This window comes from Anopheles nili, chromosome 3 (assembly GCF_943737925.1).
Source record: "Anopheles nili chromosome 3, idAnoNiliSN_F5_01, whole genome shotgun sequence".
In the NCBI taxonomy this organism is placed as follows: Eukaryota; Metazoa; Arthropoda; class Insecta; order Diptera; family Culicidae; genus Anopheles; species Anopheles nili.
Genome location: NC_071292.1, coordinates 10,649,873 through 10,676,760, shown reverse-complemented (window position 1 = coordinate 10,676,760; position 26,888 = coordinate 10,649,873). Strand labels below are relative to the sequence as shown.

General features: G+C 48.5%; 2 protein-coding genes across 2 annotated transcripts in view; one reads left to right on the top strand and one right to left on the bottom strand.

Moving 5' to 3' along the window:
- Positions 1 to 253: 253 nt before the first annotated feature.
- Positions 254 to 26,888, top strand: part of LOC128722640 (diencephalon/mesencephalon homeobox protein 1) — a 36,432-nt gene continuing 9,797 nt past the window's right edge. The window contains exons 1-6 of the mRNA XM_053816316.1: positions 254 to 350; positions 8,332 to 8,423; positions 8,492 to 8,593; positions 17,129 to 17,248; positions 17,370 to 17,572; positions 17,731 to 17,943. Coding sequence (XP_053672291.1) covers positions 254 to 350; positions 8,332 to 8,423; positions 8,492 to 8,593; positions 17,129 to 17,248; positions 17,370 to 17,572; positions 17,731 to 17,943 — 827 coding nt within the window. The remainder of the gene's footprint in view (positions 351 to 8,331; positions 8,424 to 8,491; positions 8,594 to 17,128; positions 17,249 to 17,369; positions 17,573 to 17,730; positions 17,944 to 26,888) is intronic.
- LOC128722641 (regucalcin-like) lies at positions 23,215 to 24,445 on the bottom strand. The gene is made up of 5 exons (XM_053816317.1): positions 24,391 to 24,445; positions 24,219 to 24,326; positions 23,729 to 24,154; positions 23,525 to 23,663; positions 23,215 to 23,419 (listed from the first exon to the last, which is right to left on the bottom strand). Exons 1-5 carry the CDS (start codon positions 24,443 to 24,445, stop codon positions 23,215 to 23,217), a joined length of 933 nt encoding a protein of 310 aa, XP_053672292.1.

The window sequence follows — 26,888 nt, the reverse complement described above, 5'->3', positions numbered from 1 at the left end:
CATAAATCAGAATTAAATTTTCACTTGCAATGCAAATTTTGCGACCAACAGCAGACCTAAAGGGGTGCGAATAAGGGAGAAAAAGTATCCTGCCGATGCTTGGTTTCGCTGTGTTGGTGTGTTCGTATTTTTAGTCTTGAATTCATTTGACATTCATCGTGTAGTAACAATCGAGTCTTCATTGATTTTTTTTCCGATTTTTTTTTGTGTTTCCATCTCACTCTAGCTCGGCTCCGCAACGGCGGGAAGAGGAATGTTCTGCTATCACTGTCCACCGTCGCTGCATCCTGCCGGACCACACCCGCCCCGGTTACCGACGCTCGAGTATCCTTTCGCACCGACACATCCTTGTAAGTATGCCCCAAAAGGACATAAAATAATTTTCAAATCCATCCCAAGTCCCGATATTAGAAAACTAATCGTATTTAAGTGCCCAATACACATGGTAGCTCGAAAATTGAACTGTTAAACATGTAAACGAATTTTCCGTTCAAATTGCGTAAACGTAAACTCCCACTTCCCGGTATTGCGGCTAACCGTTGCGGAACTTCCGTCCATGATTGACGTAAATCACTTTTTTTCCGGCAAGCTGCTTTTCCGCCCATTTCGCTGCCGAAAAATTGCATTTGGCCCCGAGTACGCCTGACGCAAAGGAAAAAAGAAAATCAATTACTACCACCGTAGTTTTTAACTCACTTCCACGTGGGTTTGATCTCTCACCGGGACTGCTTGATCCCGGACTGGGGGTTTGCTTTGAGAATTTTTAAGACCGGCAAAACTTCAACTCCCCAACCAGCGGAGGAAATGTGACCCTCCGGTTGAGGGATGAGTGAAAAGTATTGAGTTACAGGACGGATCCGGTGGGAATTCAAACTCAGCTACACCAGAGCAGAGCGAAGCAGATTTGAAAGGGCTAAATAAGGGAGGTCGAAAGAGAAGCTGGCTTTCCACCCCACAGCCGGTGCATTTAATGGCAATAATTTTCGAATTATTATCATGTTACACTCGCGTGCCCCGTGCGGTGGCTAATTTGATTCGTGCCTGATCGGTGGATTTTTACATCAATCCTCCGAATGTTCCGAAGCCTCTCGAAGCGAATGCCAACCAGTTTCGGCGCACAAATCGTGGTTCTAAGGTGCGTTAGCGCTGCGAAATCAATTTCGAGCATTTTCCAATTAACCTCATTACGCAGCCCAATTTTCCCGCCGGCTAAAAGGTACGTCAACGACGAACGGCTGCTTCTGCGGACGTTTTCCCGGTGCATTCCCGGTCAGCACTCTGATTCCATTACTGTCATCCTTCATCCCGGGGGTCAATGCGATGCGTCGACTGCAAATGTTAGCTGCATCTCCACATCGCACACGAGCTCGTCCTGGCACGTCACGGCCTAGTTTGACGCCAGGAGTGAGTGTCGAAAGATTTTCCCGGCACTGATCGATTTCCGCTCCGGAGCGTCGGATGTATTCGAGCATCGGGCGTAATTCGATTTCGCCATTTCTGCCATTAATTGAAGTGGAATGGCCCTGCTGGCCTGCTGGCTCGGGTCAGGCTCGAGATCGGATCGTCGGTTCCGGGGCGACATCTAATAACGAATAATTCGATGACGGCTGTCGGATCGGAAAACGCGGCTAAGCACGGCCCTAGAGGCGCAAAACTTCCAAGAAGAAACATTACGGCCTCAAGGCGTGCGGCCAGGTCCACCCCTTAGGGGGGAAAGCGAAGGACTTCGATGATTCTATTAGAGATTTCTAATCCCGTGGAGTCAAGGTGGGAATTCCGGGCAAGATTTACCACCTTCCCTGCGTTTTTTGGGAGCCCAGCGTCCCAAAAGAACGAACCCTCCCTAATGGGTCTGCTAAATGACGATAATTCTTCTTTCCCAAAAAACCCCTCCCGACACTTTCGGTGCGGGTTTCCTTCCGTTTGGAGCGAGGCTGAGGCAAACTTCTCGAATTACCGAAAAACTTTTCCCGCCTCGCCCTCATAATCTTTGCGACAGACGAGCTTCCGGTTCCGATGCGGTATGCCAAGCCGCTGGTGCATCAGGCACCAGCTGGTGAGCAACGTGTCGGAAGGTTGAACTCTGCCGTTGGCCAGATGAGCACGACGTTGATGATCCAAATGAGTAAATTGAAATAACGTATAATGCAGACACACGCACAAGGGCCTTCACACAGTCGTGTCGTTGCGTAGTGCACGTTCTGGAGGTCATCCTCGTACGGTCGGAAGTGATCCCGGGTCACATTCATCCACACACACACACACTCATGGGGTTTTGATAAGAGTCGGCCGGTCAAATTGAATTACTCGCGCTCGGCGGCACTCAGCGAAACCTCAACCCGTGGGCATAGACGCAGCCAGAAACGTGGAATGTGAGCCACGTCACACACGCCACGAAGAAACCGGAGGCCAGTACGATGATGAGTTTTAATTAATTTACGCCCTAATCAAATATAGAACGGCATAATTTGGCGTAAAAATGGGCTGCACTTTCGGGAACCGCCACCATCGGATGGAAAGGACGACATTGCGTACTGACAGCGCGTCGAAATCCCCATGGCATGCTGCGACCAGCGTGAGAATGCAACGCCTGCTCGGTCGGTGGAATAAATTACGCGAAGTTAATTACTTTGTGTGCCACCCCAAGGAATGCAGGCGTGTTGATGGCACCGTTAGAGAGGTGTTGATGCATTATTCCTGCCCCACGCAGATGTGTGTTGATTGCGCTTAATTTGTTGACAATGGTTGCTGATGGCTGGTAGGGGGAGGATTTTGTGTTAATTTACTACGAGATTCAGTCAACGCAATTAACGCGGTTTTTTCGAACACATTATCACCGAGCGTGGGCTCGTGTGTGTAGACGAGCTTGTGAGGAGGTTAATTTTGAGCACCATCTGGTGCTGTTTAAAATGCGTGCCCTGTCTCAAGGGATAATAAAGAGCATCCTTCGAGCATCATATGCAAATCTCGGCACCGCTCGGCGCTTTTAGCCTAATCACGGCGCACCCGGATTGATGTCACACGGAACGCGCAATCGCTTATCGAATTCCATCGATGGCTCGATAAGCAAGATAAATCTTTCGAAAATCAAATAACAAGTGTCGTGTAGCAGGGCGTTTCTAAAAGCGTGAGTGTAGCGCTAGGAGCATAAAAAAGGGAATCGAGATAACAATCGATCAGCGTAGTGGATTGTAAATTATATCAGACTGGCCGGGGTAATGTGGTTATGAGTGTCGTTTGGAAAAACGAGGAAAATTCGCTCCGGGATGAAGGGAGAGCGAATTTCGTCATTTGAATATTTTATCAGCTTTCGTGTACCGCGCCTAATGTCGGGGGTGCTGATAAGGGCTCGAGACAGAATGTGTCGACGAGACGAATCGCTGTCTTATAGTAAATTATCGAATTATGTAAAGAATCTAGGTTCTAGCATCGATGCAAAAGAGGGCTACAATTTTACAAAAATAACCTTTTGTTAGTAAAGTTTACAATCAATGCTTGCAGCAAAAACCGTTAAATTTTTGCATCTTCACGACGCAGACCCGGAAACGGCCTTGTTACATCGCTCTATCAGCTCGTCCTGCGAGGCCATCCTGCCGGCCCACCGACGACTGTTTTCAATATCAATTACGTCATTTGCATATTTTAAAATTAGATCAACTTTCGCCCGCACCCGGATCATCCCTCCGTGGCATGGTTGGAAGGCTCCCAAGGGACGGCAAATTTGTCACCGAAAAGGGAGCGAGTGAGACAGCGATACCGATCGTACCGAGGGCACTCGCGTGAAACCATCCCGAAACCGTGAGGCCAGAATGGCACACAAAACGGCCCATAGGCCGTTCGTTTGAAGTAGTAGAGTTGCTACATCTGTTCCGAGGTTCCGTGCGCGGGATTGAAACGGTCCCGACGAGCGTGGGCTCACGCAAACCGCGACCAGCCGTTGCGCCGACGGTGCTGGAAAATGGGAAAATGGGATCAAAAATCATGTCGCTGTAATTCAATTACGAACCATTCGTAATTTATCCGCGCACCGTTTTCGCCATCACCGTCGTCGTGGCCTGGAGCGGATTCCGCGTAGTCCGTCCGAAAAGTTTGTCCCAGTTGGGTGAATGAATTTTTGAACAGGACGCCTTCCTTCCTTTTCCCAGCCACCCTGCAGGGTGGGCGTTGAGTCATTCCTTGCCGCGAGGCTCAGGGATGCGGATTAATTTAAAATAACTAAAATTAATCAATTGATGAAGTAACTTTCCCATCACGAGCCACAACAGCCGGAGTCCTTTTTTCCTTCATCCGTCTGCCCACACTCCCACACGGCCCTATCGCCCTGCCGCTCCTACATTGAGGGTGGATTATTATTTGTGGTTTGTGGATTATCGGTCAATTCCGAACGGTTCCGGTTCGGTGCGGATAAAAACTCGTTACATTTATTTTTGATTGCGCTATTTTGTTATAAAATGGTCTCTTTCTGCGAGCTTTTTTTTTGTGCGTCCACGCCACTAGCGAGTGGAATTGATGTGCAATCAATTAACTGGGGTGTTGGTGGAGCCAAACGTGTTTTTTTTTACAGTTGCTCCACATCATCATGCTTCATCAACCGGATTGGTTGGTAATGATACGGGATGGTGATTTTTTTTTGTTATGTATTTTATTATTGTTTTTTTTTTCCTCCATCTGAATCCGGCAGGTGAAAATGGAAATTTATACATTTTAATGGTTTTTCAACCGGGGGGAAAATGCGATCCTAGACAAAGGTTGCATTTTTCATGAGCGAAAAACTGCAACACGCCCAGTGAAATCGACCGACACAAAAGCGCATAATTTCACAAAATGGTAACGAGCAAAAACAGAGCAACAGAGAAACAAAAAATCACTTCAATCGTACTACAAATAAAAACGATGCTAAAAATCGACCCACCTCTCATGCGCCAAAGGGCGATCCTCCTTTTGGTGGTGGGGATTTGATCGGTTAGGAAATTAAAACTGACCCGCACTCGCGGGGTAGATTACGGTTTTAAAATTATTTCCGGCTAGACGGCCACGGAAATGAGCTTACGGTGTGGTTGTGGACACGTTGGTTTGTGTGGGCCCAACCGGATTACCGGTGTGTTTTTTTTTTATTTCGACGCGTAATAATTCCGTTGGCTGAACCGCACTCTGTGGAACGTTCTTCGTGCTTTGAGTTTGAGATCTAAACGAAATACTCCATGAAATAGAATTATTTGGCATGCAATTTGTCAAACAACTCCTGGTTGCGGGTTCATAAACGCACCGAGTAATTTTGCATATGGCGTGTAATAGTCCTTCGCCAACGAGAAGTAGCACTTATCCGGGAGTACGACCAACCGACTGCACCGATTGTTCACACTAAATTAGCCTTCTCACCAGCGCAAACAACAATCGTGTTTATTTTCCACAAGATTAACAAACATCAGCCCCGCTAACGACCCGTTCGAACAAGGGTTGCACGCCACCCAAGGGAGGAGGAAGAACTCTGCCACATTAAACAGCCTTTCGTTCCATATGGAAGCTTTTTTTTTGCTGGTCGATGTTTGAATCCTGCGCTTCGTCCTGCTTACGGGCGCACTACAAAGCCAATTTTCCCCGCCACGACAATCTGTTCGCTTTCCTGGTCGCTGCTGGGGGAATTTTTTCGATTTTCTTTCGTCCCTGTGTCGGTTACACCGCAGGACATGCAGGGTTGTGCACCCTTCGGTTCGGGCTGATTGTTCATATCGAATGATTTCCACCCTTCGGTCGGAGGTTCGAACCCTCACCGAGGATCTTTCAGTCTTTACAACTCGAGTGTCACTCCAGGCGCTACGCTGGTGATGCTAAATAACGAAGAGATGTCCTGTTGCGAGAGCGTGCGATGAGTGACGATGGAAAAGAGGGATGTCATTGGTAAATACGTCTGCTGGTGTTAATCATTGGCCCGGATTGGCGTCGAAGCGAGCCGATTATGCTCTCAAGTGTCAAGAGTGGAAGGCGAATTGGCATTAAAAATTCCATCATTTTCTTCGTATTGTTTGGTAATGGTATTTAAATTCAAGCATGTGATTAGTACTTGATGCGTTTTTGTAGTTTTTTTTGCTCTTCATCAATCTTAAATTCATGTTCGTATTAGCTTTTTGCGACACGGCATCGGAATATAGGGTGTTAATTCCTCTATGTACGTTTGTAGGGCAAACTCATTAAATCCTAAAGCGATCGTGCCTATAATTTTCAACTAGAAACAAACATCGTGACCCACGAGGTCAGCGACTTTTTCGTCCTAGCGCCACGATGCAGAAACGGTGCATAATTGCGGCTTCGAGCATAAGTACGTGACCCGCATTCATAAACAGAAAATCGACGTTCCTAAAACCGCTTGCGAAAGAAAGCGATTTCACTGAACTGAATGAACCGTTTGGTAACTCTTCGCAAACGTGGATTGATTTCGTCCGCACGTACGAAAAAAAAGGTGGGAAAAACACGCGGAAATCATCCACGCGCCCATCGTCCCATTTCAGGGTGATGATTGAGACGAACTTCATCCGTGGTTTTCTTCCATCGATTATTAATGTAATTCAATTGTTTCGACCCGTGCGGCACCTTCTGCGGTTTCGTACGAATGTTGAGAGTTCTCTGCCCTACGGCCTACACCCTTCGCTACCGGTGGGTGTGGGTGTTGGCCAGCCCTTCTACAACAAACATGCGAACCCCAAAGCACGACCGCTCCCCTGTTTGTTTTTGCTCACTCTCTCTCTCTATCACTGGTATTGCTGGAATAATTTGTGCGGAATTTATTTATTGTCTTTGGAATGTTTCTTCTCGCACCGAGCCTGGCTCGTCGGGCCCGTCGATACCGATACCGCAATCGGATGGTAAAAATACAATTATTGACTATCGAGCGGGCGCCCTTCATCCAAACGCCATAATCTTCATCATCATCATCATCATCATCGCCAGCGATGTCATTATGCTTATTAACGGTTCGCGAGTTTCTCGAGCTGCGGCGCACCATTGGGTGGTCGATTCCACTGCGCTGCGAATTGATTTCTTGGAAGTGTTGGGCATTGTTTTGAATTTCCGAGAAAACAATTTGCACGTGGGCCACGCGATTCGGAATGCGACACGAACATACCGGCTGCAATTCGAAAAGGAATTTTGGGGCCAACAATTCGTACCTGAGGGCTGCTATGCTATTGAAAGCATTTTAGATGTCTCCGTTAAAGTGCAATGTTTCACAATCGTTCCCTCGATTCCGTAGGATGAATCGCCCCACCAGAAAGCAAATTAATTTTCCCTGAATCTATCACACCCGCATCGATAATCGTGCTGATTTCAATGCATAATTCCATCAGCCCATCTTATTAGCGCCAAAAATCCGATTTCTCCATTCGCCTCAGCTCGCCCGTCGATGTCGCTGTTTGCAGAAACGGGCGCACGTGCAGCTGGGGACATAATTTGTTCACGCTTCGTCGCTGATGACCGATAATTTCGGCTGATGACCGTGCCCGCGGGCCAAATATTCGAATTATCGCCTTGCTTCTTTTCCTTTTTTTTGTTTTGGAAGCACTTTTGGAGGCTCATTTCATCAAGTTTCAAGTGGAAATTGGGTTCTCTTTATCCGGTCGAGGCATAACGCAGGCCTACTCGTCATCGAGAAGACTCCCGGAACGCGCCATATCGGGCGCTGGTGAAATGATTTCAGTAATTTGATGTTAATTTTTCATCACGAGAAAAATCGCCATTAATACTCAGGAAGCTCCATCACGCGGATCGTGTTCACAGTAGAGTGAAGGAAAAGGGAAACAATACGGACTACCGGGTGAATGCTGGCGAACAACTACAGGCCATTCCGACGCACCGGACGCGCGCAATCTCAGTCCCGGCGTCCGGTTGCGGGTTGATTTAAAATAAACCCGAACGGACAGAAAATACGCACAAAAAATCATCCCCCAGCGATACTTCCGCTCGCGGTTCCGGGTGAAGGGAAAATGGGATGGCTTTGGGGACGCGCGATTCGCCGGGAACCAATCGGATGGACCGTCGGTGATGCGGGCCGGTCGGTATCGTAATGGAAAGATAAAAATTCTGAAAAATTAATTTCCTATTTGCGTGAATAAATAATGAAATTAATTATAATTCATATAACTTGCTTTACGGTGTTCTTTCGCGGGATTAATCCCGGCCCTTTGGGATTCCGCGGGACAATATCCTGCGCGCGTTTTGTTTGCGAAGGTGCGTTTTTCGTGCCTGACCACAAGTGGTCGATATTCCGCGTTCAGTAGGATTTTAGGTAAATAGGACGCGTGCTAATACATGTACAATTCCTTCCAATACCATCCACAGATACTAGCTACTCCTATCACCCAGCTATTCACGATGAAAGCTTCGTCCGGCGGAAGCAACGGCGCAATCGGACCACGTTCACGCTGCAGCAGGTACGTTGTGGTGTTGCAGCATTTACGTAGTAGGCATACTGACTTTTTACTCCCATTTTTGAAACCAGCTGGAAGAACTGGAGACGGCGTTCGCTCAGACGCACTATCCCGATGTGTTCACCAGGGAGGATCTCGCCATGAAGATCAACCTCACGGAAGCACGAGTTCAGGTAGGTTTAAGAAAATGAGTGCATAAATATGAAAAAAAAAACCTAGTGTGTGTCAAAAAACATGCAATCGAATAGCAAAAAAAAAACATAAGTAAATTGCCATAATATTGTCATGCCTATTCCCATGGCCTACTTTTGCACTCCAATCTAAATAAAAGCCTGCCTGCAACAGAACAGGCTACTTCGACCGTTCAAACTTTGTCGCGTGTCTCAAAGAAGCAAACAAATTCCCTTCGTACGTTCGGGGGTGCAGAAGAAACAAGTCTCCCTTGGAAATGCAATTGCCAAATTTCGTTAGCCGCACAAACTACTGACAGTGGCAAAGGTGAGCTACTTTCGCTCCATCCTACCCAACTTTCTGTGTCACATTTCATCAGGAATGTCACTTCCAAACGTCAAGCTAAAAAAAACCAAACCCCACTCCTGCTTATCGTAATCTACTCTTCTTTCCAAGGCGTTTTGGGGGATAAAAAAGGGGCAACACCGAAAAAAAACACACACGAGGGAACGAATGAAATTACCGCAAATTTGTGGCAGCTTGTTTGGTTAAGTAGAGCCAACCGCCGCACGGCCGCAGTTCCGTTGCGATCCTGACGAGGAAAGACGTTTGTGCAATGCCGCAGTGTGCATACGTTAGTGCCCGCTCCACCAGACGGAGATCTTCATCTCCGTAATTCACTTTGTACGCTTCGCTCAAGTTCATAGCCGTTGACAGGTCCCCGCTCGTGTTGGAGAAGTGCGATAAGGGCTGGAAGTGAGGCGCGTTTGCCTCGAGCCATCCCCAACGGGTGCATCGGTATTTCCGGTGGATAGTTCAGGGGCGAACTCTCCCCTGTTTCTCATGCGGTTCGGGAAAAGCCAGAAAGAAAAGATCTTTCCCTCGCGAGGTGGGATAAAAATCCATGGCATACCCATGCAGAAACCAACGAAAAAAAGATTCCCCCAAAGGAGAGTATGGTGCAGCAGGAGAATAATGCTTCCTCGCCAGCAAAACCGCTCGGAATGTGAGGTTATGAAAACCTCGTACGTCCATAGATCAGCGTAGATACATGTGCATACGTTGGAAGCCCAGTCTCCAGGGTTTGCGAGCGAGTGGTGGGACCTTTTTTGCGCACCATGTTTCACCATGTCCTTGGTGCGGATTTTGATGACAGGTCCGTGTGCTTGACTCGATGAGACACGAACGGTACACCACGCTGGTGGTCTGAGGTTTCCCTTCGAATCCGGGCGGCGAAGGGACTTAACCATCGCCCGTGGGTTGAAACAATCTGCGAGGGCGAGAAATATTGCCCACCGTACCACTGGCAAGGATCCCTGACAGGACCCCAACCCAGAAGCCAGGGCGCTGGACGATTCGGTAAAATTTAATATTGCCTCGTAAATCCCTTAATCCGATAATGTGATGTCGATGCAGGCTAGGTTAGGTTAGTTTGCTCCACTCCGGAGCACGGACTCCACCGTGCGTTAGGTTCCTCTTTCAGAAGCTGAAGCTTGTACCTTTTTGGCGGACTAGGGAAGGGAGAACCGTTGGACACGCTTGATGGGGAACCAGCTTGCTAAACCAAATTACTTCACGATGGTGAATGGATGGTGATGCTTTTTTTTGCCTACTCCTCGCTCTTTCGAGCGTTGTTTTCCACTCGGACGAGCCACTCTCGTGGTAGCAGGTTGGTGTTCTGAGGTGGCGAGATTAAAGTTTATCGTGCCGCACACATGCGACGGAGGGTCAACACGATTACGGTCGTCCAGGATTGTGGAAGGATTGTGGTCGATGTTTTTACTCGGGCGTTCGCTTTTACCGCATTAGCGACTGCTGGTGCTGCTGTTGGAAGCTGGCCAAAAGGGATAGTGTCGGAAATGTCAACGCTGAGTATGGTTTGGGGTATTTTTTTTCGATTCTAACTCAGTCGAGAATCGAGAATTGTTGGTAGAGAAGAGATGCGAGTTCAGAACCTCCGTTCCATGGCAGATCGATACCGATGCCTGGCGGAGTCTGTTTCACTGAATATTATTTCAATATATTTTCTGATTCGCCAACCTGCTATGACGTTATGGGAACGCGCACAAAGAGCATATATGTATCAATTTATCAGCAACAGATTACCATAAAGAACGGACAATCAATGGACACCACCGGGTCTTGAATGGCTCACCAGAAAAAAAAACATGTAAATGTCCTCCGATTCACTGAACCCAGTTGCCGTAAATTTATGCATCCCTTTTCGCAACTCAATCAAAACGAGTGCGAACGACCAAACCAAGGGCACCTTCATATTTCTCCCTTTCTGTCTCACAATTCCAGCAAGAAAATGCATCCTGATTTTGAATTTTTAATCATCCGAAAGGGTCAAACGAAGTGAGCGTGTCCCTTTTTTGTCCCGGTGCGCCCCAGCAAGGTTCACCGGGCCCTAACTTAACACCTTCTCGAAATGGAAGCGTCCGAAAGGGCCGGCCACTTCAGTCTCGAGCACGCCACGGGTGCTTCCCGACGTTCCTTCGAGGCGGGCGCGTTTTCATTTACGATTCATTTACGCTACCATGAGTGAGTTTTCCCTTTTGCTGTTTATTTAATTTTCCCCCCGTTTTCGGAACGCGTCTGCAGACGGGTTGGAATTCTCACAAGCCCTCTTTGCTTCTTGGCAGGCTGGCATGCGCGGAACTGTTCGCCTTTGTTCTCGTGACATGCTCCACGTGAGATGACACTGAAGAAGGAGGGATTTTTTTTCTCATTCACCACCCTTTTTTCTGTGTCAATTTCCATGTTTCTTCTAACTACGCTTCGGCTCGGTGGCATGAGGCACTTAAAATATCACTCCTCGAAAGAAAAAGTACTCAAACCCCGCAACCTCCAGGGGTCCTTTTCGTGCCCTTTGGTTGGCCAGCCCCGGCGCCAATGGAAAGTTCACTTCATTTTCTGATTTTGCCCACAGACCTGCCGTCTTGGGGCCTGCGCCCACTTCGGATTGTCGCCGGATGTGCTCCGGGCCACGCCGACGGGCTGCTGATGAGAAGTAAACTTTGTGTAAATATAATTACGGAACAATTGAGGAAACAATGGCGGCGACACTCGGGGACGCTCGGGCACGATAATAGACCTCGCGGTGGAATGTAGACCCCGTGTGTGCGAACACGCGCGCGCAGAAAAGCGATGAAGTAATTAAAGCTTAAGGTAAACATCAATCAGAGTTTCTGTTTCTGTTTTCCTGTGTCCGGGGGTGCCTACCAAACGACGCTCGGGAAAGAAGGCTCGATGTTTCTTTATGCGATGTGTGCGTGTGTCAGTACGGTTATATAATTATTAATTTCAAATTAATCAGATATGCAGCACCACCGCTGGTGACGAAGGAGTTCCATTTTTACGGCTCAACAACTTCACCAAATGCTCGCTAATGAGCCGAAACCATTGATGGGATTCTCGGGGCTCACATTTCGGTTTGGGTGGTTGTGAATATTTAATAAATTTGCTGAATATCATATAAACAGCAGCTAGTTAATAACTGCTTCTGATTCGGAGTTGAAGGTATTTGTTCTCATACTACAACAGGCATGGTGGTTGGTAATAGGTTTTTTTGTTAGAAAAGCTACATAAGGACATGTAACATTGCATATTATATCGACCAACAGATCAACAGTTTGAGCATTAACTCTTCTTTATAAATGGTAAAATCATCATCTGAAAACCATGTTAAGCATTCTTCTCTCGTCTTTCTCATCCCTCAAACCCACACAACCAGAAAAAAGAATCCCTGAAAACACTCCTGCAATTCCCCGGACGATTCCACTTACGCCCGTGTCAAGTTACAAATTGTGAACCGGGAATTAGTTTCGGTTTTCGGCGAAAAATTAGGGCAATCCGTGACAGCAGTTTACTTACGATTGCACCCAACCCAACGCGTCGGTCCGGCACGTGGCGACCGGTCGCACGACGACGAATTGAAGGATGCGACCCGGACACGTTGTCGCGATGCCTGATTCGATTGCTTTCTTTTTTATTTTGCGAACCAGCGGACCAACGAACGCCCAAATTGAAGGCGCCCACACGCGATTCGCACTCGACGTGAGAACGGTGGCGCAAAATTATGACAGCATTCTGACTTCTCCCCGGCGTATCGGTATCACGAGCGGATCAAGATCTTGTTTCAAAAGGATGCGACCATCGCTCGGTTGGAAAGAAATGGACACGGTGGGAGGGCTGCTAAAAACTGGCAAGATGAATGGGTTTTTTTGGGGAGAGTTTTTTTTTTATTTGACAGCTACACGTTTTATTGAATAATGTGACCAAACATGACACATTTCTCGACGACATTTCTTGGCAAACCAAGGCTTGCTCAGTTTCAATTTGACAGGACATGCTGCCAACGAATTATTAAGGGTTTCAAACTAGTTTATTTCTTTTTTGGAAATTACACCTAATCAAAATAATGGATTTTGGTGGCATATTTCTTCAAAATTTCTAGAAAATGCTATCGAACAGTTGGCCTAATTTAACATCAGCGGGATATCGATACACACGTCTCGCGCTCACCACGGGAAGCGAATGTCTAAATTATCATCTCGTTACCAGCAAACGTGTGACACAATTGGCAAATTGTTCCTCCGAGCAACTTCCTCTCAGCTCGTCCGGAATAATTCAATAATCATCAGCATGTATTTCACCCACCAAAACGCTGATCGTGTTCCGTTACACCACTCATGCCCTGTTTGAGGACACTGAGATATATATACGCCCAGCTCAAGGGATAATTATTATGTATTACTTGATTATTATTTTCATTAGCCTCCTTGCGACAGGACTTCTGTTCTCGGTTTAGGAAGCGGGTAAGCGCGAACGAACACACCCTCACTCTTGTAGAATAAAAAAGGGATAAAAGGGACACAAACTGTCCGAAGGGGAAGATCCTGTGCAACTCGCGGGCACATTACCGCACGTCCGCTCCGTGAGCTTCATTGCTGATTGTAAGTAATAATAGTTATTATTTTCGATTAAGCCCCGGTAATGCGCCCGAACCTGTCGACACCCGACAAATTGCCCAGACCCTTCTGTGGCCCGTTCCAAACGACCGACCGACACTTGTTCAAGATGGTACGTAGCACGGTAGGCCACCCCATCGCAGGGTTGAATGGGATTATCGTTTTGACGATTCCAGGATTCCCCTGTCTGGACGCGGCATTACCCGGTGCTTGCAAGCGCGTCCTGTAAGGGTGCATCTTTGGTACAGCGTTTTTGCAATGAGAAACCTGACAGAAAAAAGGGTTCGAATCGGGAAAGGCACGCACCATGTGTGCTGGCCATGATCCTGCGGCAGCCCCGAGGGTTTGCGTTTGCCCGCGAGGATTGACAGCACTCGGGGTTGAGAAGGACTCCTCTTAGCTCCGAGGTCGACAAGCACCAGCACACTCGGCAAGAAGGATCTGTTGGCCGCGGGTCACGCCAGCACAAAAGGGGTTGAAATCCACATAATCTGTTTATACACCTATTACGACTCGTGCGTCGTAGTTTCGGTTTTTTTTGTCGCTCTCGTCCTTTTCCTCGGTGATGACTCGGGATTTCGGGGGTTAGTTTCTGCCAGTCAACCGTTTCGATTTGCATTGATGGGTTTTGCGGGTGCTGTGCGATGGTGTTGTGGTTTCCGGCGAAAATATGTTTCCCTCGTGAAGCGAAGTGGCCAAACAGGGGGAGAAAGTAACCGTTTGTTTCTGATTTGTACCAACAAAAGAAGCCCATTGTGTTTGCGTTATTTAAGGTTGGCAAACATTGGCTTAGAGTGTGATATTTGGTGCATTGTTTTAGGATCACTGATCCATAAACTTTATTATAAAACACCAATTTACCATTTCACAAGAGCTGCCTTCCAAAATCACACGCTAGGGGGATTGGGTGCTTTCACCGCAACCAAACATGCGCGCCACACTGTATTGGTTACAGTGCGGAAAATGATGAGAAATCAGCTCCATCAGCCGTTCGTCAGGGGGAAAGTCCATGGGCCTAAAAAAGGCACTGAAGAATTAGCTGGATCAACAGCACTAATACGCGCGTTTGATCCTTTGCCGGGTGGCTTTCGACCCGTTCCACGTTTGGTATTCGTTTCCCTTTTCGGACCGTCAAAGTCCTGCCGGAGTTTCCTTTTTTGTTTCCATCCCTGGATCAACTCAACGGCCCCGTTACGGAACGCGCTGATGGGTGATTGAATTAGACACTATTTATTATCGTTTGCCGATGGGATTGCACTCGCTTTCTTCTCGCTCTCGATGCGGGGGTGGCATGAAAATCCGCAAAAATCCACTTCCACAACGCCATGGAAATGGGGCGTCGTTTGGGCCGGAAACCCACGGAAAACGACAGAAAAATCCACTTCAAATTGTTATTGATGAGCCGCTGCCACAGCGCCCCAAACGAATCCCACAATCCCAAATCCCTTGTTTGATTATCGCAGCGGATATCGGAATAAACATTCCCACACCTCACGAACCATCGTGCGTTCCGCTTTCTGACGGCCGGCGTTTCGCTAATCCCGCGTTGAGAAAGATTCATTTTTAATGCTCCCCGGCAAAATGATGCCCGAAATTAAGTTGAACGAAATGTAATATCTTGCCGGTGGGGGAGGAAGTTCATTGAATTTTTTTTCCTTGCGTTCCACCCGTACCCCCCAATGAAATGCAAATTCCATCACCCACGAAACGCGGGTGCGCGAAACAATCCCGAAAATGAAGCACGCCACGCCGTTGGGAAAGACAATGCGCGCGCTGCGCCAATAAGTTTGCCACCGAAAACACAATTAACGGGCGTGCTGGAGCAAGGCATTGAGAAATTGAATTCTTAATTATAATTTCGCCAAAGTTTCAGCATCCAAGCCCACCCACCGGCGGGCGGCTGGATGGGCTTTCGTTCGCTCGCTTCGTAATGAAATCGTTGGCACGATTCTCGTGAATCACAATCTGCCACGGGTGGGCCAAGATGGTGGAATTTGGCTCACGTAGCTTTCACTGTTGAACCAACGGAAACGACACGGGTATGCGAGCTTGCCGTTAATGCTGGTGGTTGTGGTGGTTAGTTGCTAACTTTTGCACCCCGAAACCAGGAAACCTCAGGCCTGAAGCGAACGTACGGCTGTTGTCTAATGAAAGGCACGGACGTCGGTACACTAATCCTATCCCTTTTTGGGGATGGGAAATTATTATCATTGCCCAAATTAGAGCCTCGGGAGGATTGTAGGCGAGTCTGAGTCATCGGTTGGCGTCGTATCACAGTTTCGTAAGGATATTGTGGCTTTCTTTTGTGCAGTTTTCCCCAAAAACTAATCGCTGACCTACGTACGTTTGATATATCATAAGGGACATACATGAAAGGAGAGCATAACAGGATAATACTGATTCACGTTCTCTAAAATATAGTAAACACAAAGCAAAAGCTAATATCGACCCACAAGAATGGTTGCCTCGCGGCGCCATGATGCTTCTGAAACCGGAGAAAACTCATTCCACTGCTTCTTGGCTAGACCCATTGTACAAACCGAACAAGAGAGCACACGAATGTGCATCAGAAAGGACGAATGCGAACGAACGAACCGTTTCGTCCTTCCCGGTGTGGATTTCTTTCCTTGTGGTTGATGGCAAAAATGGAGCAGCAGCAAAAGAAAAAAAAACAAAAAACAGCACGGCCCAGAATCCATGAACGAAATGGGCACTCTCACATCTTGAGACGTGGCCACCCTAAGGCGCATGTGCAGCGAAACAAAATGGAGAAATGCCAACGTACCAACACAACCGTGCTTCCTTCCGAGAAGGCCACCAGCGTCGAAGTAGCGAAAAAAAAACAGAACCGACAAGAGAATCCCTCCTCTCGAGGGATCCCCTTTTGGCCACGCGGGGAACTTCGAGAAACCTGAGTGGGGTCCAAAACGTAATTTGGCCTCGTTCGCTTTTCCCCGGCAACTGGAGGCCCGATCGTTCGTGCGTGTGTGTGTGTGTGTGTGTGCAACGTTTTCGAATTCAATCAGCCAATTTCGCTCACTTATTGCACGTTTTGCACGTTGGGCCCGGTTTCCGCTCCATCGGCGAACTGTGTCAAACGGCGTGCGGGCGTGCGAGGACCCCAGTGCGTGAGGACCCTACCCTGCTTGGGTGGGTCGTCCTGCGCTAGACTTCATTTGGGACCAAAGTGAATTTGGCCCCGTGCCTCGGGGGGCAAGGGGAAGCCCGGGCAGGAAGTTGCGGAATTCAATTTGGTTCGTTATTTAAGCTTCTGATTTGGTAAAGAGAGCAAACGAATCAAAGAGCACCGGTACGTTGCCATTGGAGCCGAGTCCAACTCGGACGGGCAGGGGCGAAAAGTTGCCAACCAGGGTGGGACTGTGGGGTGGTGAAACGAAAAAGAAACGCACCCCAAAAAGACCAAACTCGCTGCTAACAAGATATGTTGCGCCGTAAGAAGCGGCACAGACCCGCAAGGGTTCCTCTGGAGCACCGAGTGGGGAGCATCCAATTTGGCAGCAAATCTAATTCCGATTCTGGCGTGTTCTCGGCTCTTGATTGCAGGTCTGGTTCCAGAACCGGCGGGCCAAGTGGCGCAAGGCGGAGCGGCTGAAGGAGGAGCAACGCAAGCGGGGTGGCAGTGGTGGAGCCGATGGAACCGATTCCCAGCTGATGAGCGATAAGGTACGAAGAATTTGGGGAGGATCTTTTTCTTTGAGGACTCCTCTTTCGAGAGGGACTCCTGGAAGGAGTCCAGGAATAAAACATTCGAACGGGGGTTGATTTTGATCCTTTTTCCCTACAGCTCGACACGGACAGCCGGGACTCCAGCCCGGACATCACCGGAGACGCCGACGACGACGATATGCGGAGCTCCAGCGTGCCTCCGATGAGTCCCCGGGTTGATTCGGAACCGGAACGTCCCGGATCTTCCACGCAGCTCAACTCGGCTCATTCTCTGTCGCAGTCCGCTTCCAACAGTGCCGGGACACCATCACCGGGGCTAAAGTAAGCAATCAACAGCTCCAGCACTCGATAGCAATATTAAAGAGGTTTTTACTCTCCTATTTGATTATGCTGTCAAGCGTGTTGCATACCTTTCAGGCGTGTGTGGTGTAAAAATTCGTATCGTGTATGATTTTGATTGACCTTCAATCTCGTTGCAGATACGGGCAGTACTCTGTGCCAAGTCCTGCACCGTCAGCCTCAGCAGACTCCCCGATCGAGGTTGGTGGTCCAATTTCACTTACCACCTCTTCCCGCACACCACCGGCCGACTCACCGAATCAGACCGCCAGCAGCAGTTCGATTGGTGGCCTGCCCACAGTCACAACAACACCCAGCTTCAGCAGCCACATCTTCGGAGGTTTCAATGAAAGGTAGGGCATGTTAATAGAATACGTTAAACGCATAATGGTATTGAATCAATTAAATCTAAGGGGCCAGAGCTTGACAGATTTGACAAGCCTCTTGTTGTCACGAAGGCTCATTACGGCCTCATGTCTTCGGTGTCATGAGAAAAATACTCTCAAAGCATGCATTCAAAATGTCCCCAGCTTGTTTGTTTACGCGAATCGTTTTGTTTTGTTCCCGTGAAGTCTTTTGTTCCACGCCTCACTGATGAAGAGACACTCACCCGCTCGCCAAATCGTCCTGCCACGTGCCGTGGGAAAGGACTCGCATTCCCACTCAGTTCGGCGGTAAATCTTCTGGTCTCGGCTAAACGTTCGGCGGCCTATGCAAAACATATTCGATAATTAAGACGTTGCCATCGACGTCCCAAGCATTGAGAGACGTAATACGCGTTACGACACGCGCAATTTAGCGAAAACTCTCAGTCCCCAGGAGTCGCCTTCCGGCTCGAAGGGTAACGTGAATGCATTGGCCGCCTACGTATGCGTGCGTGCACACGGCGCCCTCTAATGCAATTAAGGACTTTCGTGTGGCACGTGGCGCTGCATCGAAACGCCGCCGAAGGTAACGGCAAATGGCGCCGGAAGTCACTTCCCTTCCATCAGCCCGCATCAACTCAGCTCGCGGCGGGACACAAAGCGCATGCGAGTGAGAGAAGGAGGGAAAGAAAACGTCCCAGAAAACACAATGAAAAAGAATCGCGCGGTATGGGATGGGCATAACATTTGCTAAATATTGTCGTTAATTGTCCTGCACCGCACCGCATGCTGCCGTCACGGGGATGGCGTCACGGAGGGATCAGAAGGTGCTTGACATTCGCACGATATGCGCCCCGAGGTCGTTTTTCCGGTGACATTTAGACGACATTGAAACCGTGCGCTGGTCCCTCGGTTGGAAAAGCCGAACGCAGCAGGCGACGGACAGCGACACCGCAGGGATCAAAGCAAGCCTGGCGTGAGCGTGAGGCATACGATCCTTTGACACATTAGCGGTTTTTTGTTTCGTTTTCCCGAGCAATGTTTAAGCATTGCATCCCTGGTGAAAATCGCAAAACAAATTTTTCCTTCACTTAAAAATACAACATATTTTACACTTCACGAATCGGATACATTAGCATGTTTAAAAAAACTCTTCGAAAATCAATTTCAGCTTTGTTCTCCCATCGCCGTACGAAAGTAAAAGATAAAAAATGAAGAAGTAAAACTCACCACCCACAGAACGGACTCAAAACGACCGATCTTCCCACCCCACTGGTCCGCTGTGGCAGGCGCTCGCAGCCAAAACAATTATTTACCTTTTCGGAAAAGCAATTTTCCGCAAATTAAATTTCCCCATACACCGAGCAATTAGGGCATAAAATATTGGGCAAATAGGTTTAAAGGGACGGTGCGCGAGAGCACGAGCGCAAGAGAAGGGAAAACCTCGAGCGGAAAAGCCGTACCGCACGATCGGACGGTGTGGCTCCTGTACTGCTGCTGGATGCTATGTTGGCTCGCATAAGCTCTTCACAGCTCGCGGCATGTGTGTTCTCAACGGTCGAGCTGAATAAGAGATCGAGAGAGATAGGAAGGAAAATTGACAGCAATCCTCGGTGGAAAACCCAATTCGGTAGAAATTTTCCTGCCCCATCGTCAGGCGCTTGGGGGGCTCTCGTTATCGAGCCAACCGTGACGACTGCGGCGAGGACTTTACCGTCCTGGGATGTGTGCGTGTGTGTGTTAAACTGTCTCAAGACATAAGCAGGCGAAAGTAAATAAATTGTGCCAATATTAGCTTTGGAGATCGAGCGCAGCCGTGGAATTGTTTCCAACGGTGCAGCAATTTCTATCGCCTCCAAACAATGGCGGCTTTTCGTAAGCATTTCGTCCGCTTCTAGGAACGAACGCGTGTTAGAAACATGCTTAGCAAAGTGTTTGTGTTTTGTGTGATTTCTCCCCGGGCAGTACGTGCGCGCCGAGGAAATAAAGTTTGCTCGGGGGTTTTCCGATAAGAAAACAGACCCGTAATCGAGAGAAGAAAAAAAACATGCAAATGTCTTCCGACAGGTCGTGAACCGTCAGCTTTATCTATTTCTTTTTCCTGTTTGAATTTAATTTCCCAATCAAGCCAAACAACCGCCCCGTCGCCGTTAATGAATGTCCGTTATGTTTTTTTTTCCCGGCCCCCAACCCGACGTAATCCTTTTTCGGTTGCTGCTGGTTGCTTTTAAAAGTTTTGTTTCTGATAAAAGTGCCACCGCTGGCCGGTCGTTGCCCTGCGGCCATGTACCTTCTCTCTCACTCCCACCCACCGGGAAAAAGGAGAAGGGGGGACGCAATTTGATTTAAGTAAATTTTGACAAGCGTAACGTAATATTCCCTCCCAGCGGGTTCAATATTACCCTCATTGCTGTCTCCATTCCTTGGCACGCTGGTCCTTTCTCTGCGACCTTCTCGAGCAGCCACCGTGCCAGCGTTTTCCCACCGGACGCAGAACGCGAGGGTCGATCGCTTCAGCCTGCGCCAAGAAACTTTTGCATTTTCATATTTCCACCAGCCCGGGGTTGTGTCGGTTCCCGCTCGGGGACATCCATTCCGGATTGGTAGAATGCACGGGAAACGAAGCGAGAAAAAAAGAGCTGGTGAAAGAAAAGGCTCGCCTGATGGGAATGGGGAGGGTTTTAAAGTTTCATGAAGCCCAGATCCCGGGTCCTGCTCGAGTCCTGGTTGCCATCTTGCATTTGCGATTGTTTGCTGTCCCCCTTCTTCTTGCTCCCCCTTCTACCCGTGTCCCATGTCAAAACTCAACCGAATGCTAATGTCCTTGGAGATTGGGGTTGGCTCGACGGAAAGGCGTCCGAGATTCGATCGTTTCCCATTTTTGTTTCCTTCTACAACGAAACCGAAGCTGCCCAAACCGTCTAACAGGCAAGTCGTCTTCGGGTGGCTTTGCGTTTGCATAAGGAAGCTGGTTCCATCATTGTCATGCAGCGCCAGTGCATTCTGGTGCTAAGGTGCTCCCACGATGGCGCTGCTTCTCGGAGACAATTTGTACAGAATTCAATTAGGATCAGCAGCAGTTTCTAACCGAGAAGCGTACCCTCCCGAAGGAGTGCGATTGAGAATGGATTGCAGGAAAACCGGCATTGAGTTCTTGGGAAAAGTGATTGCATCACAGTTTTCTGACACAATCTGCAGCAGAGATACGGGTTTGGATTATTCAATTATTTTTATAGGGAAAGTTTTATGAGTTTTTTTTTTCTAAAACAAAAAACAGCTAGCATTTGGGTACAATCCAAAAGATATGTAACGATTTGTTAGAAATCATTACTATCCGATCGATATAATTTTCTTATCCACTATATTTATATCAGGCGGCAAAATGAACAATCTAGACTACTCTAGATGCTCTAGAGCAAAAGAAACACCAAAATCAAACGCACTCAAATCAAAGTAGCCCTCGACCGGTATCGTTCTAGACGGTTGCCGCTTTAATGACGTTATCAATTGCAGTCTCATCAAAGGGCAATAAAACACCCAACTGGTAAACGCACACGACAATGGCATCCCCGGGACTACCAGCCAATTGCGCCCTAATTCCGAGGGGCGTTCGAGAGCGATTTGGCAAAGAAAGCACTATCCCTCCCACGGAGGGGCGTTCTGCTGCATGCGGCTGGTTCGGCCCTTTTGTCCACTTGCAACGACCCCGAAGGGACAATTTCTTCCGCATTTGGGAAACCGGAAGTGGAGTACGGGGTTCATAAAAAGAAGATCCGGAAACGCTTCCTCTCACACACACACACACACACACACGCATACCAGGCAGGGCTAATGACATCAGCAGTTTGCTCACGACATGCAAGGCAGCGTTGGGTGGGTTTTTCCTCTTAATTTAAGCCTCCCCCGTCGTCGGCGAAGGGCGATTTGTGGGAACTTAGCAGAGCAAAAGTCACCACATCCCTTCGGTCTTAAGACCGACGCCACGCAATCAGGACACTAACTGATTTTTCTTCGCCGTCCCTTTTTTTGCGTCTCACCATCGGCACTTTCCCGCGTGGCTAGAGGGAGGAAATTTTCGCAATTGAAATTAGCATTTAGCGTACCATTGGAAAAACACTCTGCTGATAGTCGTGCGTCGTTTTGTTCGAATCAGAGCGAAGGGAGAGCCAAGGAAACACTCACACCCTACCCAGGTCCTTGCGAAGCATTATCCTAATGAAGCCATCGAGCACGAGCACGACTTCCGGTCGACTTCCGAGTACTCGAGCGTACCATTAAAACGCTCCATTTGCTGCAGTATCGCATACGTTTTGGGCACTCTTGCGAGGGTTCATAGTATTTTTTTATTTCATACACTACCAGACAAGTGCTTGTGATTGTGTTCAGGGAGAGCAACAAAAAATGAGCGTTTCCTTTTCAACCTCATTGCGTGCTCGATTTTTATTCGATAGAATACCAATTTGGGAAACCAAACGACACGCACTGCAATGACATTGTGTTTCGCTTCAATCTGTTGTGCACTCTTGTGAAGGATTTGTTTTGTACTCCCATGTTGGGGTGCATCCCTAAATGGGTTGCGCAACACGAGCAAGAGTGGATTAAAATAACAAACGGCAAAAAAAAACCCTCGCCTAGGGGAGGTGCATCCGGAGGAAAACAAAAACATCCCTCATCCAAGGGGTTTGCTCAGGAGAGAGAGAATAAAAAGCCCCGAAAGTGGAAACGCTGTTCGTAGCCACAAGAAGAAAGGAAAAACGCCACCCCCTGCGGAACCACCCGCGGTTTCGGAAGTCATTAAACACACTTTCAAATAATCGCCGCCACACCCGGCTGCAGGTCGGTGATCGATTGCTGGCCCTCAGGCGGCAGCGGTGGCGCAGGATGCAATCGGTCGGCACCGGTTGGTGGCCCTTTTTTTGTTCCATCTCTGACACACCACCCTTTAGCGGGTAACGGGCTATTTATTTACATGATTAACGTTTAACCGGCTCATATCGCGTGGTTAAGGTGCCGCCGGCGTCTTCCGTAGGGTTCCGTGCCCTTCAGTTGACCTTCGGTGGGGGATCGAACACCGGTTGGGCTATTACGCCGGTTCCGATGGTTCGTGAGGCGTTGTTTGTTCATCTGGTTCGATTTTGCGGTTGCCCGGAGGCCATATTTATTAACTCTGGTTTCATATTTCATGCGCTTACATTAAAACTGCTACAAATAAGCTCACAATATCCTACCGTAGCCACTCGGAAAAACTCATCTCACGCTTCAGCTCAGGTCGACCGGGTACATGGGTGTTCCTTTAACGCCCAGACCGGTCACAGCGAAGAGTGCACCAGCCGGGGCTGGTTGAGGCGATTTGAACTCCTTGGCCGCCGTCGTCACGTACAGAATGTCCAGATTGGGCCCTCCAAAGGCTGCCGAAGTGACCTGCTCACATGGCAGCTTGATCTCCAACTCGACCTTGCCGGTTCTGCGTGGCGTAGAAGCAGTTTTAGAATAAAAAAGCACGAAAAAACAACCTCCGCTTGTAAACACCACCTCGAACGGTAAACAACCCTTCTTCATTCGAACATACCTCGAGTTCACCTTGTACACGGTAGACCCACCGAAGGTGGCGACGTACAGCGAACCATTCGCATCGATGGTCATGCCATCCGGCACAAACGGAGGCCTCTCGCCGTCAACCCGGAAGTCGATCACGACGCGCTCGTTTGCTATCGGAAACACGACACGGAACGTCAACAAAAACCCCCTCAACAACGTGGGTGAGAAAACTCACAAAGATCGCCGTTCTCGTCCACCCGGTACTCCTTCACGTCCAGGTCACAGGAATCGATGTAATAGAACAGGTTCTCCTCATCATTCCAGCACAGTCCGTTCGAAACACCGATCTGCTTCTTGAGGGTGACGAATTCACCCCGCTTTGCATCGTATCGGTAGAACGTTCCGAGGCGCATCTCAAAGATGTCACCCTTAGCCTCAAGTCGCATAGTTCCACCGTAGAATCGACCCTTGCTGTCTACCTTCGCGTCATTGAAGCGATTGTCCTCCAGATCAGGTTCGACCTCACCCACCGTACGCACAAAAGTCGCCTTCTCCGAACGACCATCCCAGTCAACAAGCGTCACCTGGCGGCCGGTTCCGATGATGAACTGTCGCTCGTTGTCCTTGACGGGTACGATGAACGAAATCACCGGGAAACCATCTGCAATGGGAGGTTGAAACACCTCGTCATCTCGCACAAGTCCATTGGCTTTTATCACACCTACCGACAGTCGCGTTGTAGGTCTTGTTCTCCGCGTAATCGTAACGATGGATCGAGCCACCATAGATGTCGTTGTAGTACAGACTCTGCCGCTCCACATCCCAGTGAGGACCTGCCGAAACACTAACCACTTGTGGTCACCACGTCGACGGAATTTTGCTGCGGTCCTTTCTTACCTTCGCCAAGCACGGACAGAGGTGACGGTAGCTGCTCAACCTTGTACGAGGCCATCTTTTTGGTTCTGGTATACGCGCCGTGTAAATTGTATCCACCGTCCAACGGTTGCTGTGATCGAATGAAACGCTAACCGACGCCGAAGGCATATTTTTATACCATACTCCGTGTCCCGTAACGCTTCGCGAGCGTTACGCTGCGTTATCGTTCAGACGGACGTGTGGGCTTAGGATTTTTTATTTCGATTCCATTCTGGCTTTATCAGCACGCCACGGAAGAGATTCGACCCGGCGACGTCTTATCGCAACGGTTACCCGATTGCCTTGCCGACACTTTAGGGAACTCATTAAAGGATGTGTCTTATCGATCACGGGATTCAACCGCTCGGGTTCGTCTTCAGCGCACCATGCGGCAGGAGATAGCGGATCGAGAAGATCGGGTTCGAGAATGTGAATGTTGTGTCTTTTTTTCCTCGTTTTTCAGGCTCACCAAATCACTGCTCCAACAACTCGCTCCCATCAGTGTCGATTAGAGAATCGCCGGTTTTCGGTTTTGGTGATATGACTTTTCTTTTTGAATTATGGCCTGTTATTTTTCAGCCGCGGGTCACGCTCCGATAACGATGCACTTGCCCTGCGTAACTGAGCGTGAGTTTCCGTTTTTCCCTTTCGTTCGGCTGTTCGTTGCACATCGTAATCGTGTGTGTGGTGATTGTACGCTAGCTGTTCGAACGGTGCAGTAATTGATACCGCTTTATTGTTTCAAGTGCATGTCTTCCGACCCGCTTTTTGGCTCTGTTTGTTGGTCAAGGCTCAAGGTCGTCCAAAAATTGAGAGGAAAGTAAGCTGCCAACGTAAACTGCATCGCTGGACCTTGTTTAATTACTATATATTATGATTATGCTTAGTTATTATGAGTGTGCTTAATTAAATTATGACATTGCTATCAAAAGAAGCGTTGTTTTCACGATGATAAAAGCAGATTACAATCACTTTTGTACGATTATTTACACCAGTTTTGCTACATTAAAATATGTAGTATTCACCGAATCACTGTTAAACTTTAAAACTGCTGCAAATTAAATGCTCACTTAAATCGTCACTTACGCCACACTCGACCAGTCCATTAGCTCGTAATCAGCGCGCTTGATCGTTAGAGCAACTATTTTACCATACTCCATGATGCTTCCGCTTTACCGATGCCACACAGAAACGAAAAAAAAATGATAGGGCCCACCCTCGCAAATCACATCAGCATACCGCCCCCGTTTGATGTTTGGCTGATAATTGATTCCCTCTTTTTGCCGGCACAGAAAGTAATTTGCCTTCTGCATAAATCATAAACCGGAGCCTTCATTACACGAAAATCACGTTTGCCCAGGCAAGGCAATCCGTTTTTGCCTAAAGTGGGCTCGGATTCAATTATCGGCGGGCTCGCTGGAAAGCAGGACAGCAGTGCCCCGTGTGTTTGTGTTCGAAAATGGAATGAAATTCGAAAAAATGACAGCCCTCCGGCCCCCTAGCTCCATCCGCTCGTCGAATGCACGAGCGGGTTAACTTGCTACCCCAAAATGCAATAATTACCCTCATCGGTATGGTAATTTATGCTCCCACGGACGCGTGCTGCCAGGGCTTGTAAACTCCGCCGTTGGTTGCTCGTTTTTTACACACACATACACACTCCGATCCCCACGGCACTATCCCATGGGGAGCCTCCGATCCGATAACCTCGGCGTCTATTTATTCGATTGCACCTCGGAATTCACCTCACGGAGGACGTCCATGCCACACGAGGGTGCAGTGACACAGAGGAAAAGGGAATTTGTTTTAAAAGTTGTGGCTTCAATTTTCGATTTCCCGAATGTGCTCCTACCTCCCAATGGGTGGCTGCTGCGAGGGGTGGACTTTTTCACGACTTCGAATTTTCCATCGCTCGCTCCACACGCTTTACACGAGGTTTTGGGTGTAAAGAAGAAGAAAAAAAGAAAGTGGAAATGAATAACGAAGCCATTTTCTTTATTTTATTTGCACCTCCCATCCACCCACCCAGGGCCTCTCCGGTCACGGCCACGTTCCGTGATGGAGACGAGCGCCTCGTTTTTGATGAAATAAAATTTTATCATCATCATATTTTATGAGGTATAATTTGCATTTTTCCCGCCCCGAGGCATCCTTCTTGCCGTTGGCCCGGAATTATCCTGTCACGGGCTAGGTGCGGGCAGTGCGGCAGCACCATGACTGACGTTAAGCTCGCGGTATCAAAGGAAGCACCAGAATGCGCCGCCTTGCCTTTTACCAACGAGCGGTTCCTTCACTTCGGCCAGCCTGCTGCTGTGAAGGGCTCGTCCTTACAGTTCTCGCTGGGGGATATATTCTTTTAAAATTTGCTCCCGTCCGTTCTTTTCCATGCCGTGTGGAAGCCAACACCAGCCAAGAACCGAGAACAACAAAAAATAAAGCACACAAAGACCCAAAAACATCCACGCCCACACATCCGCGGA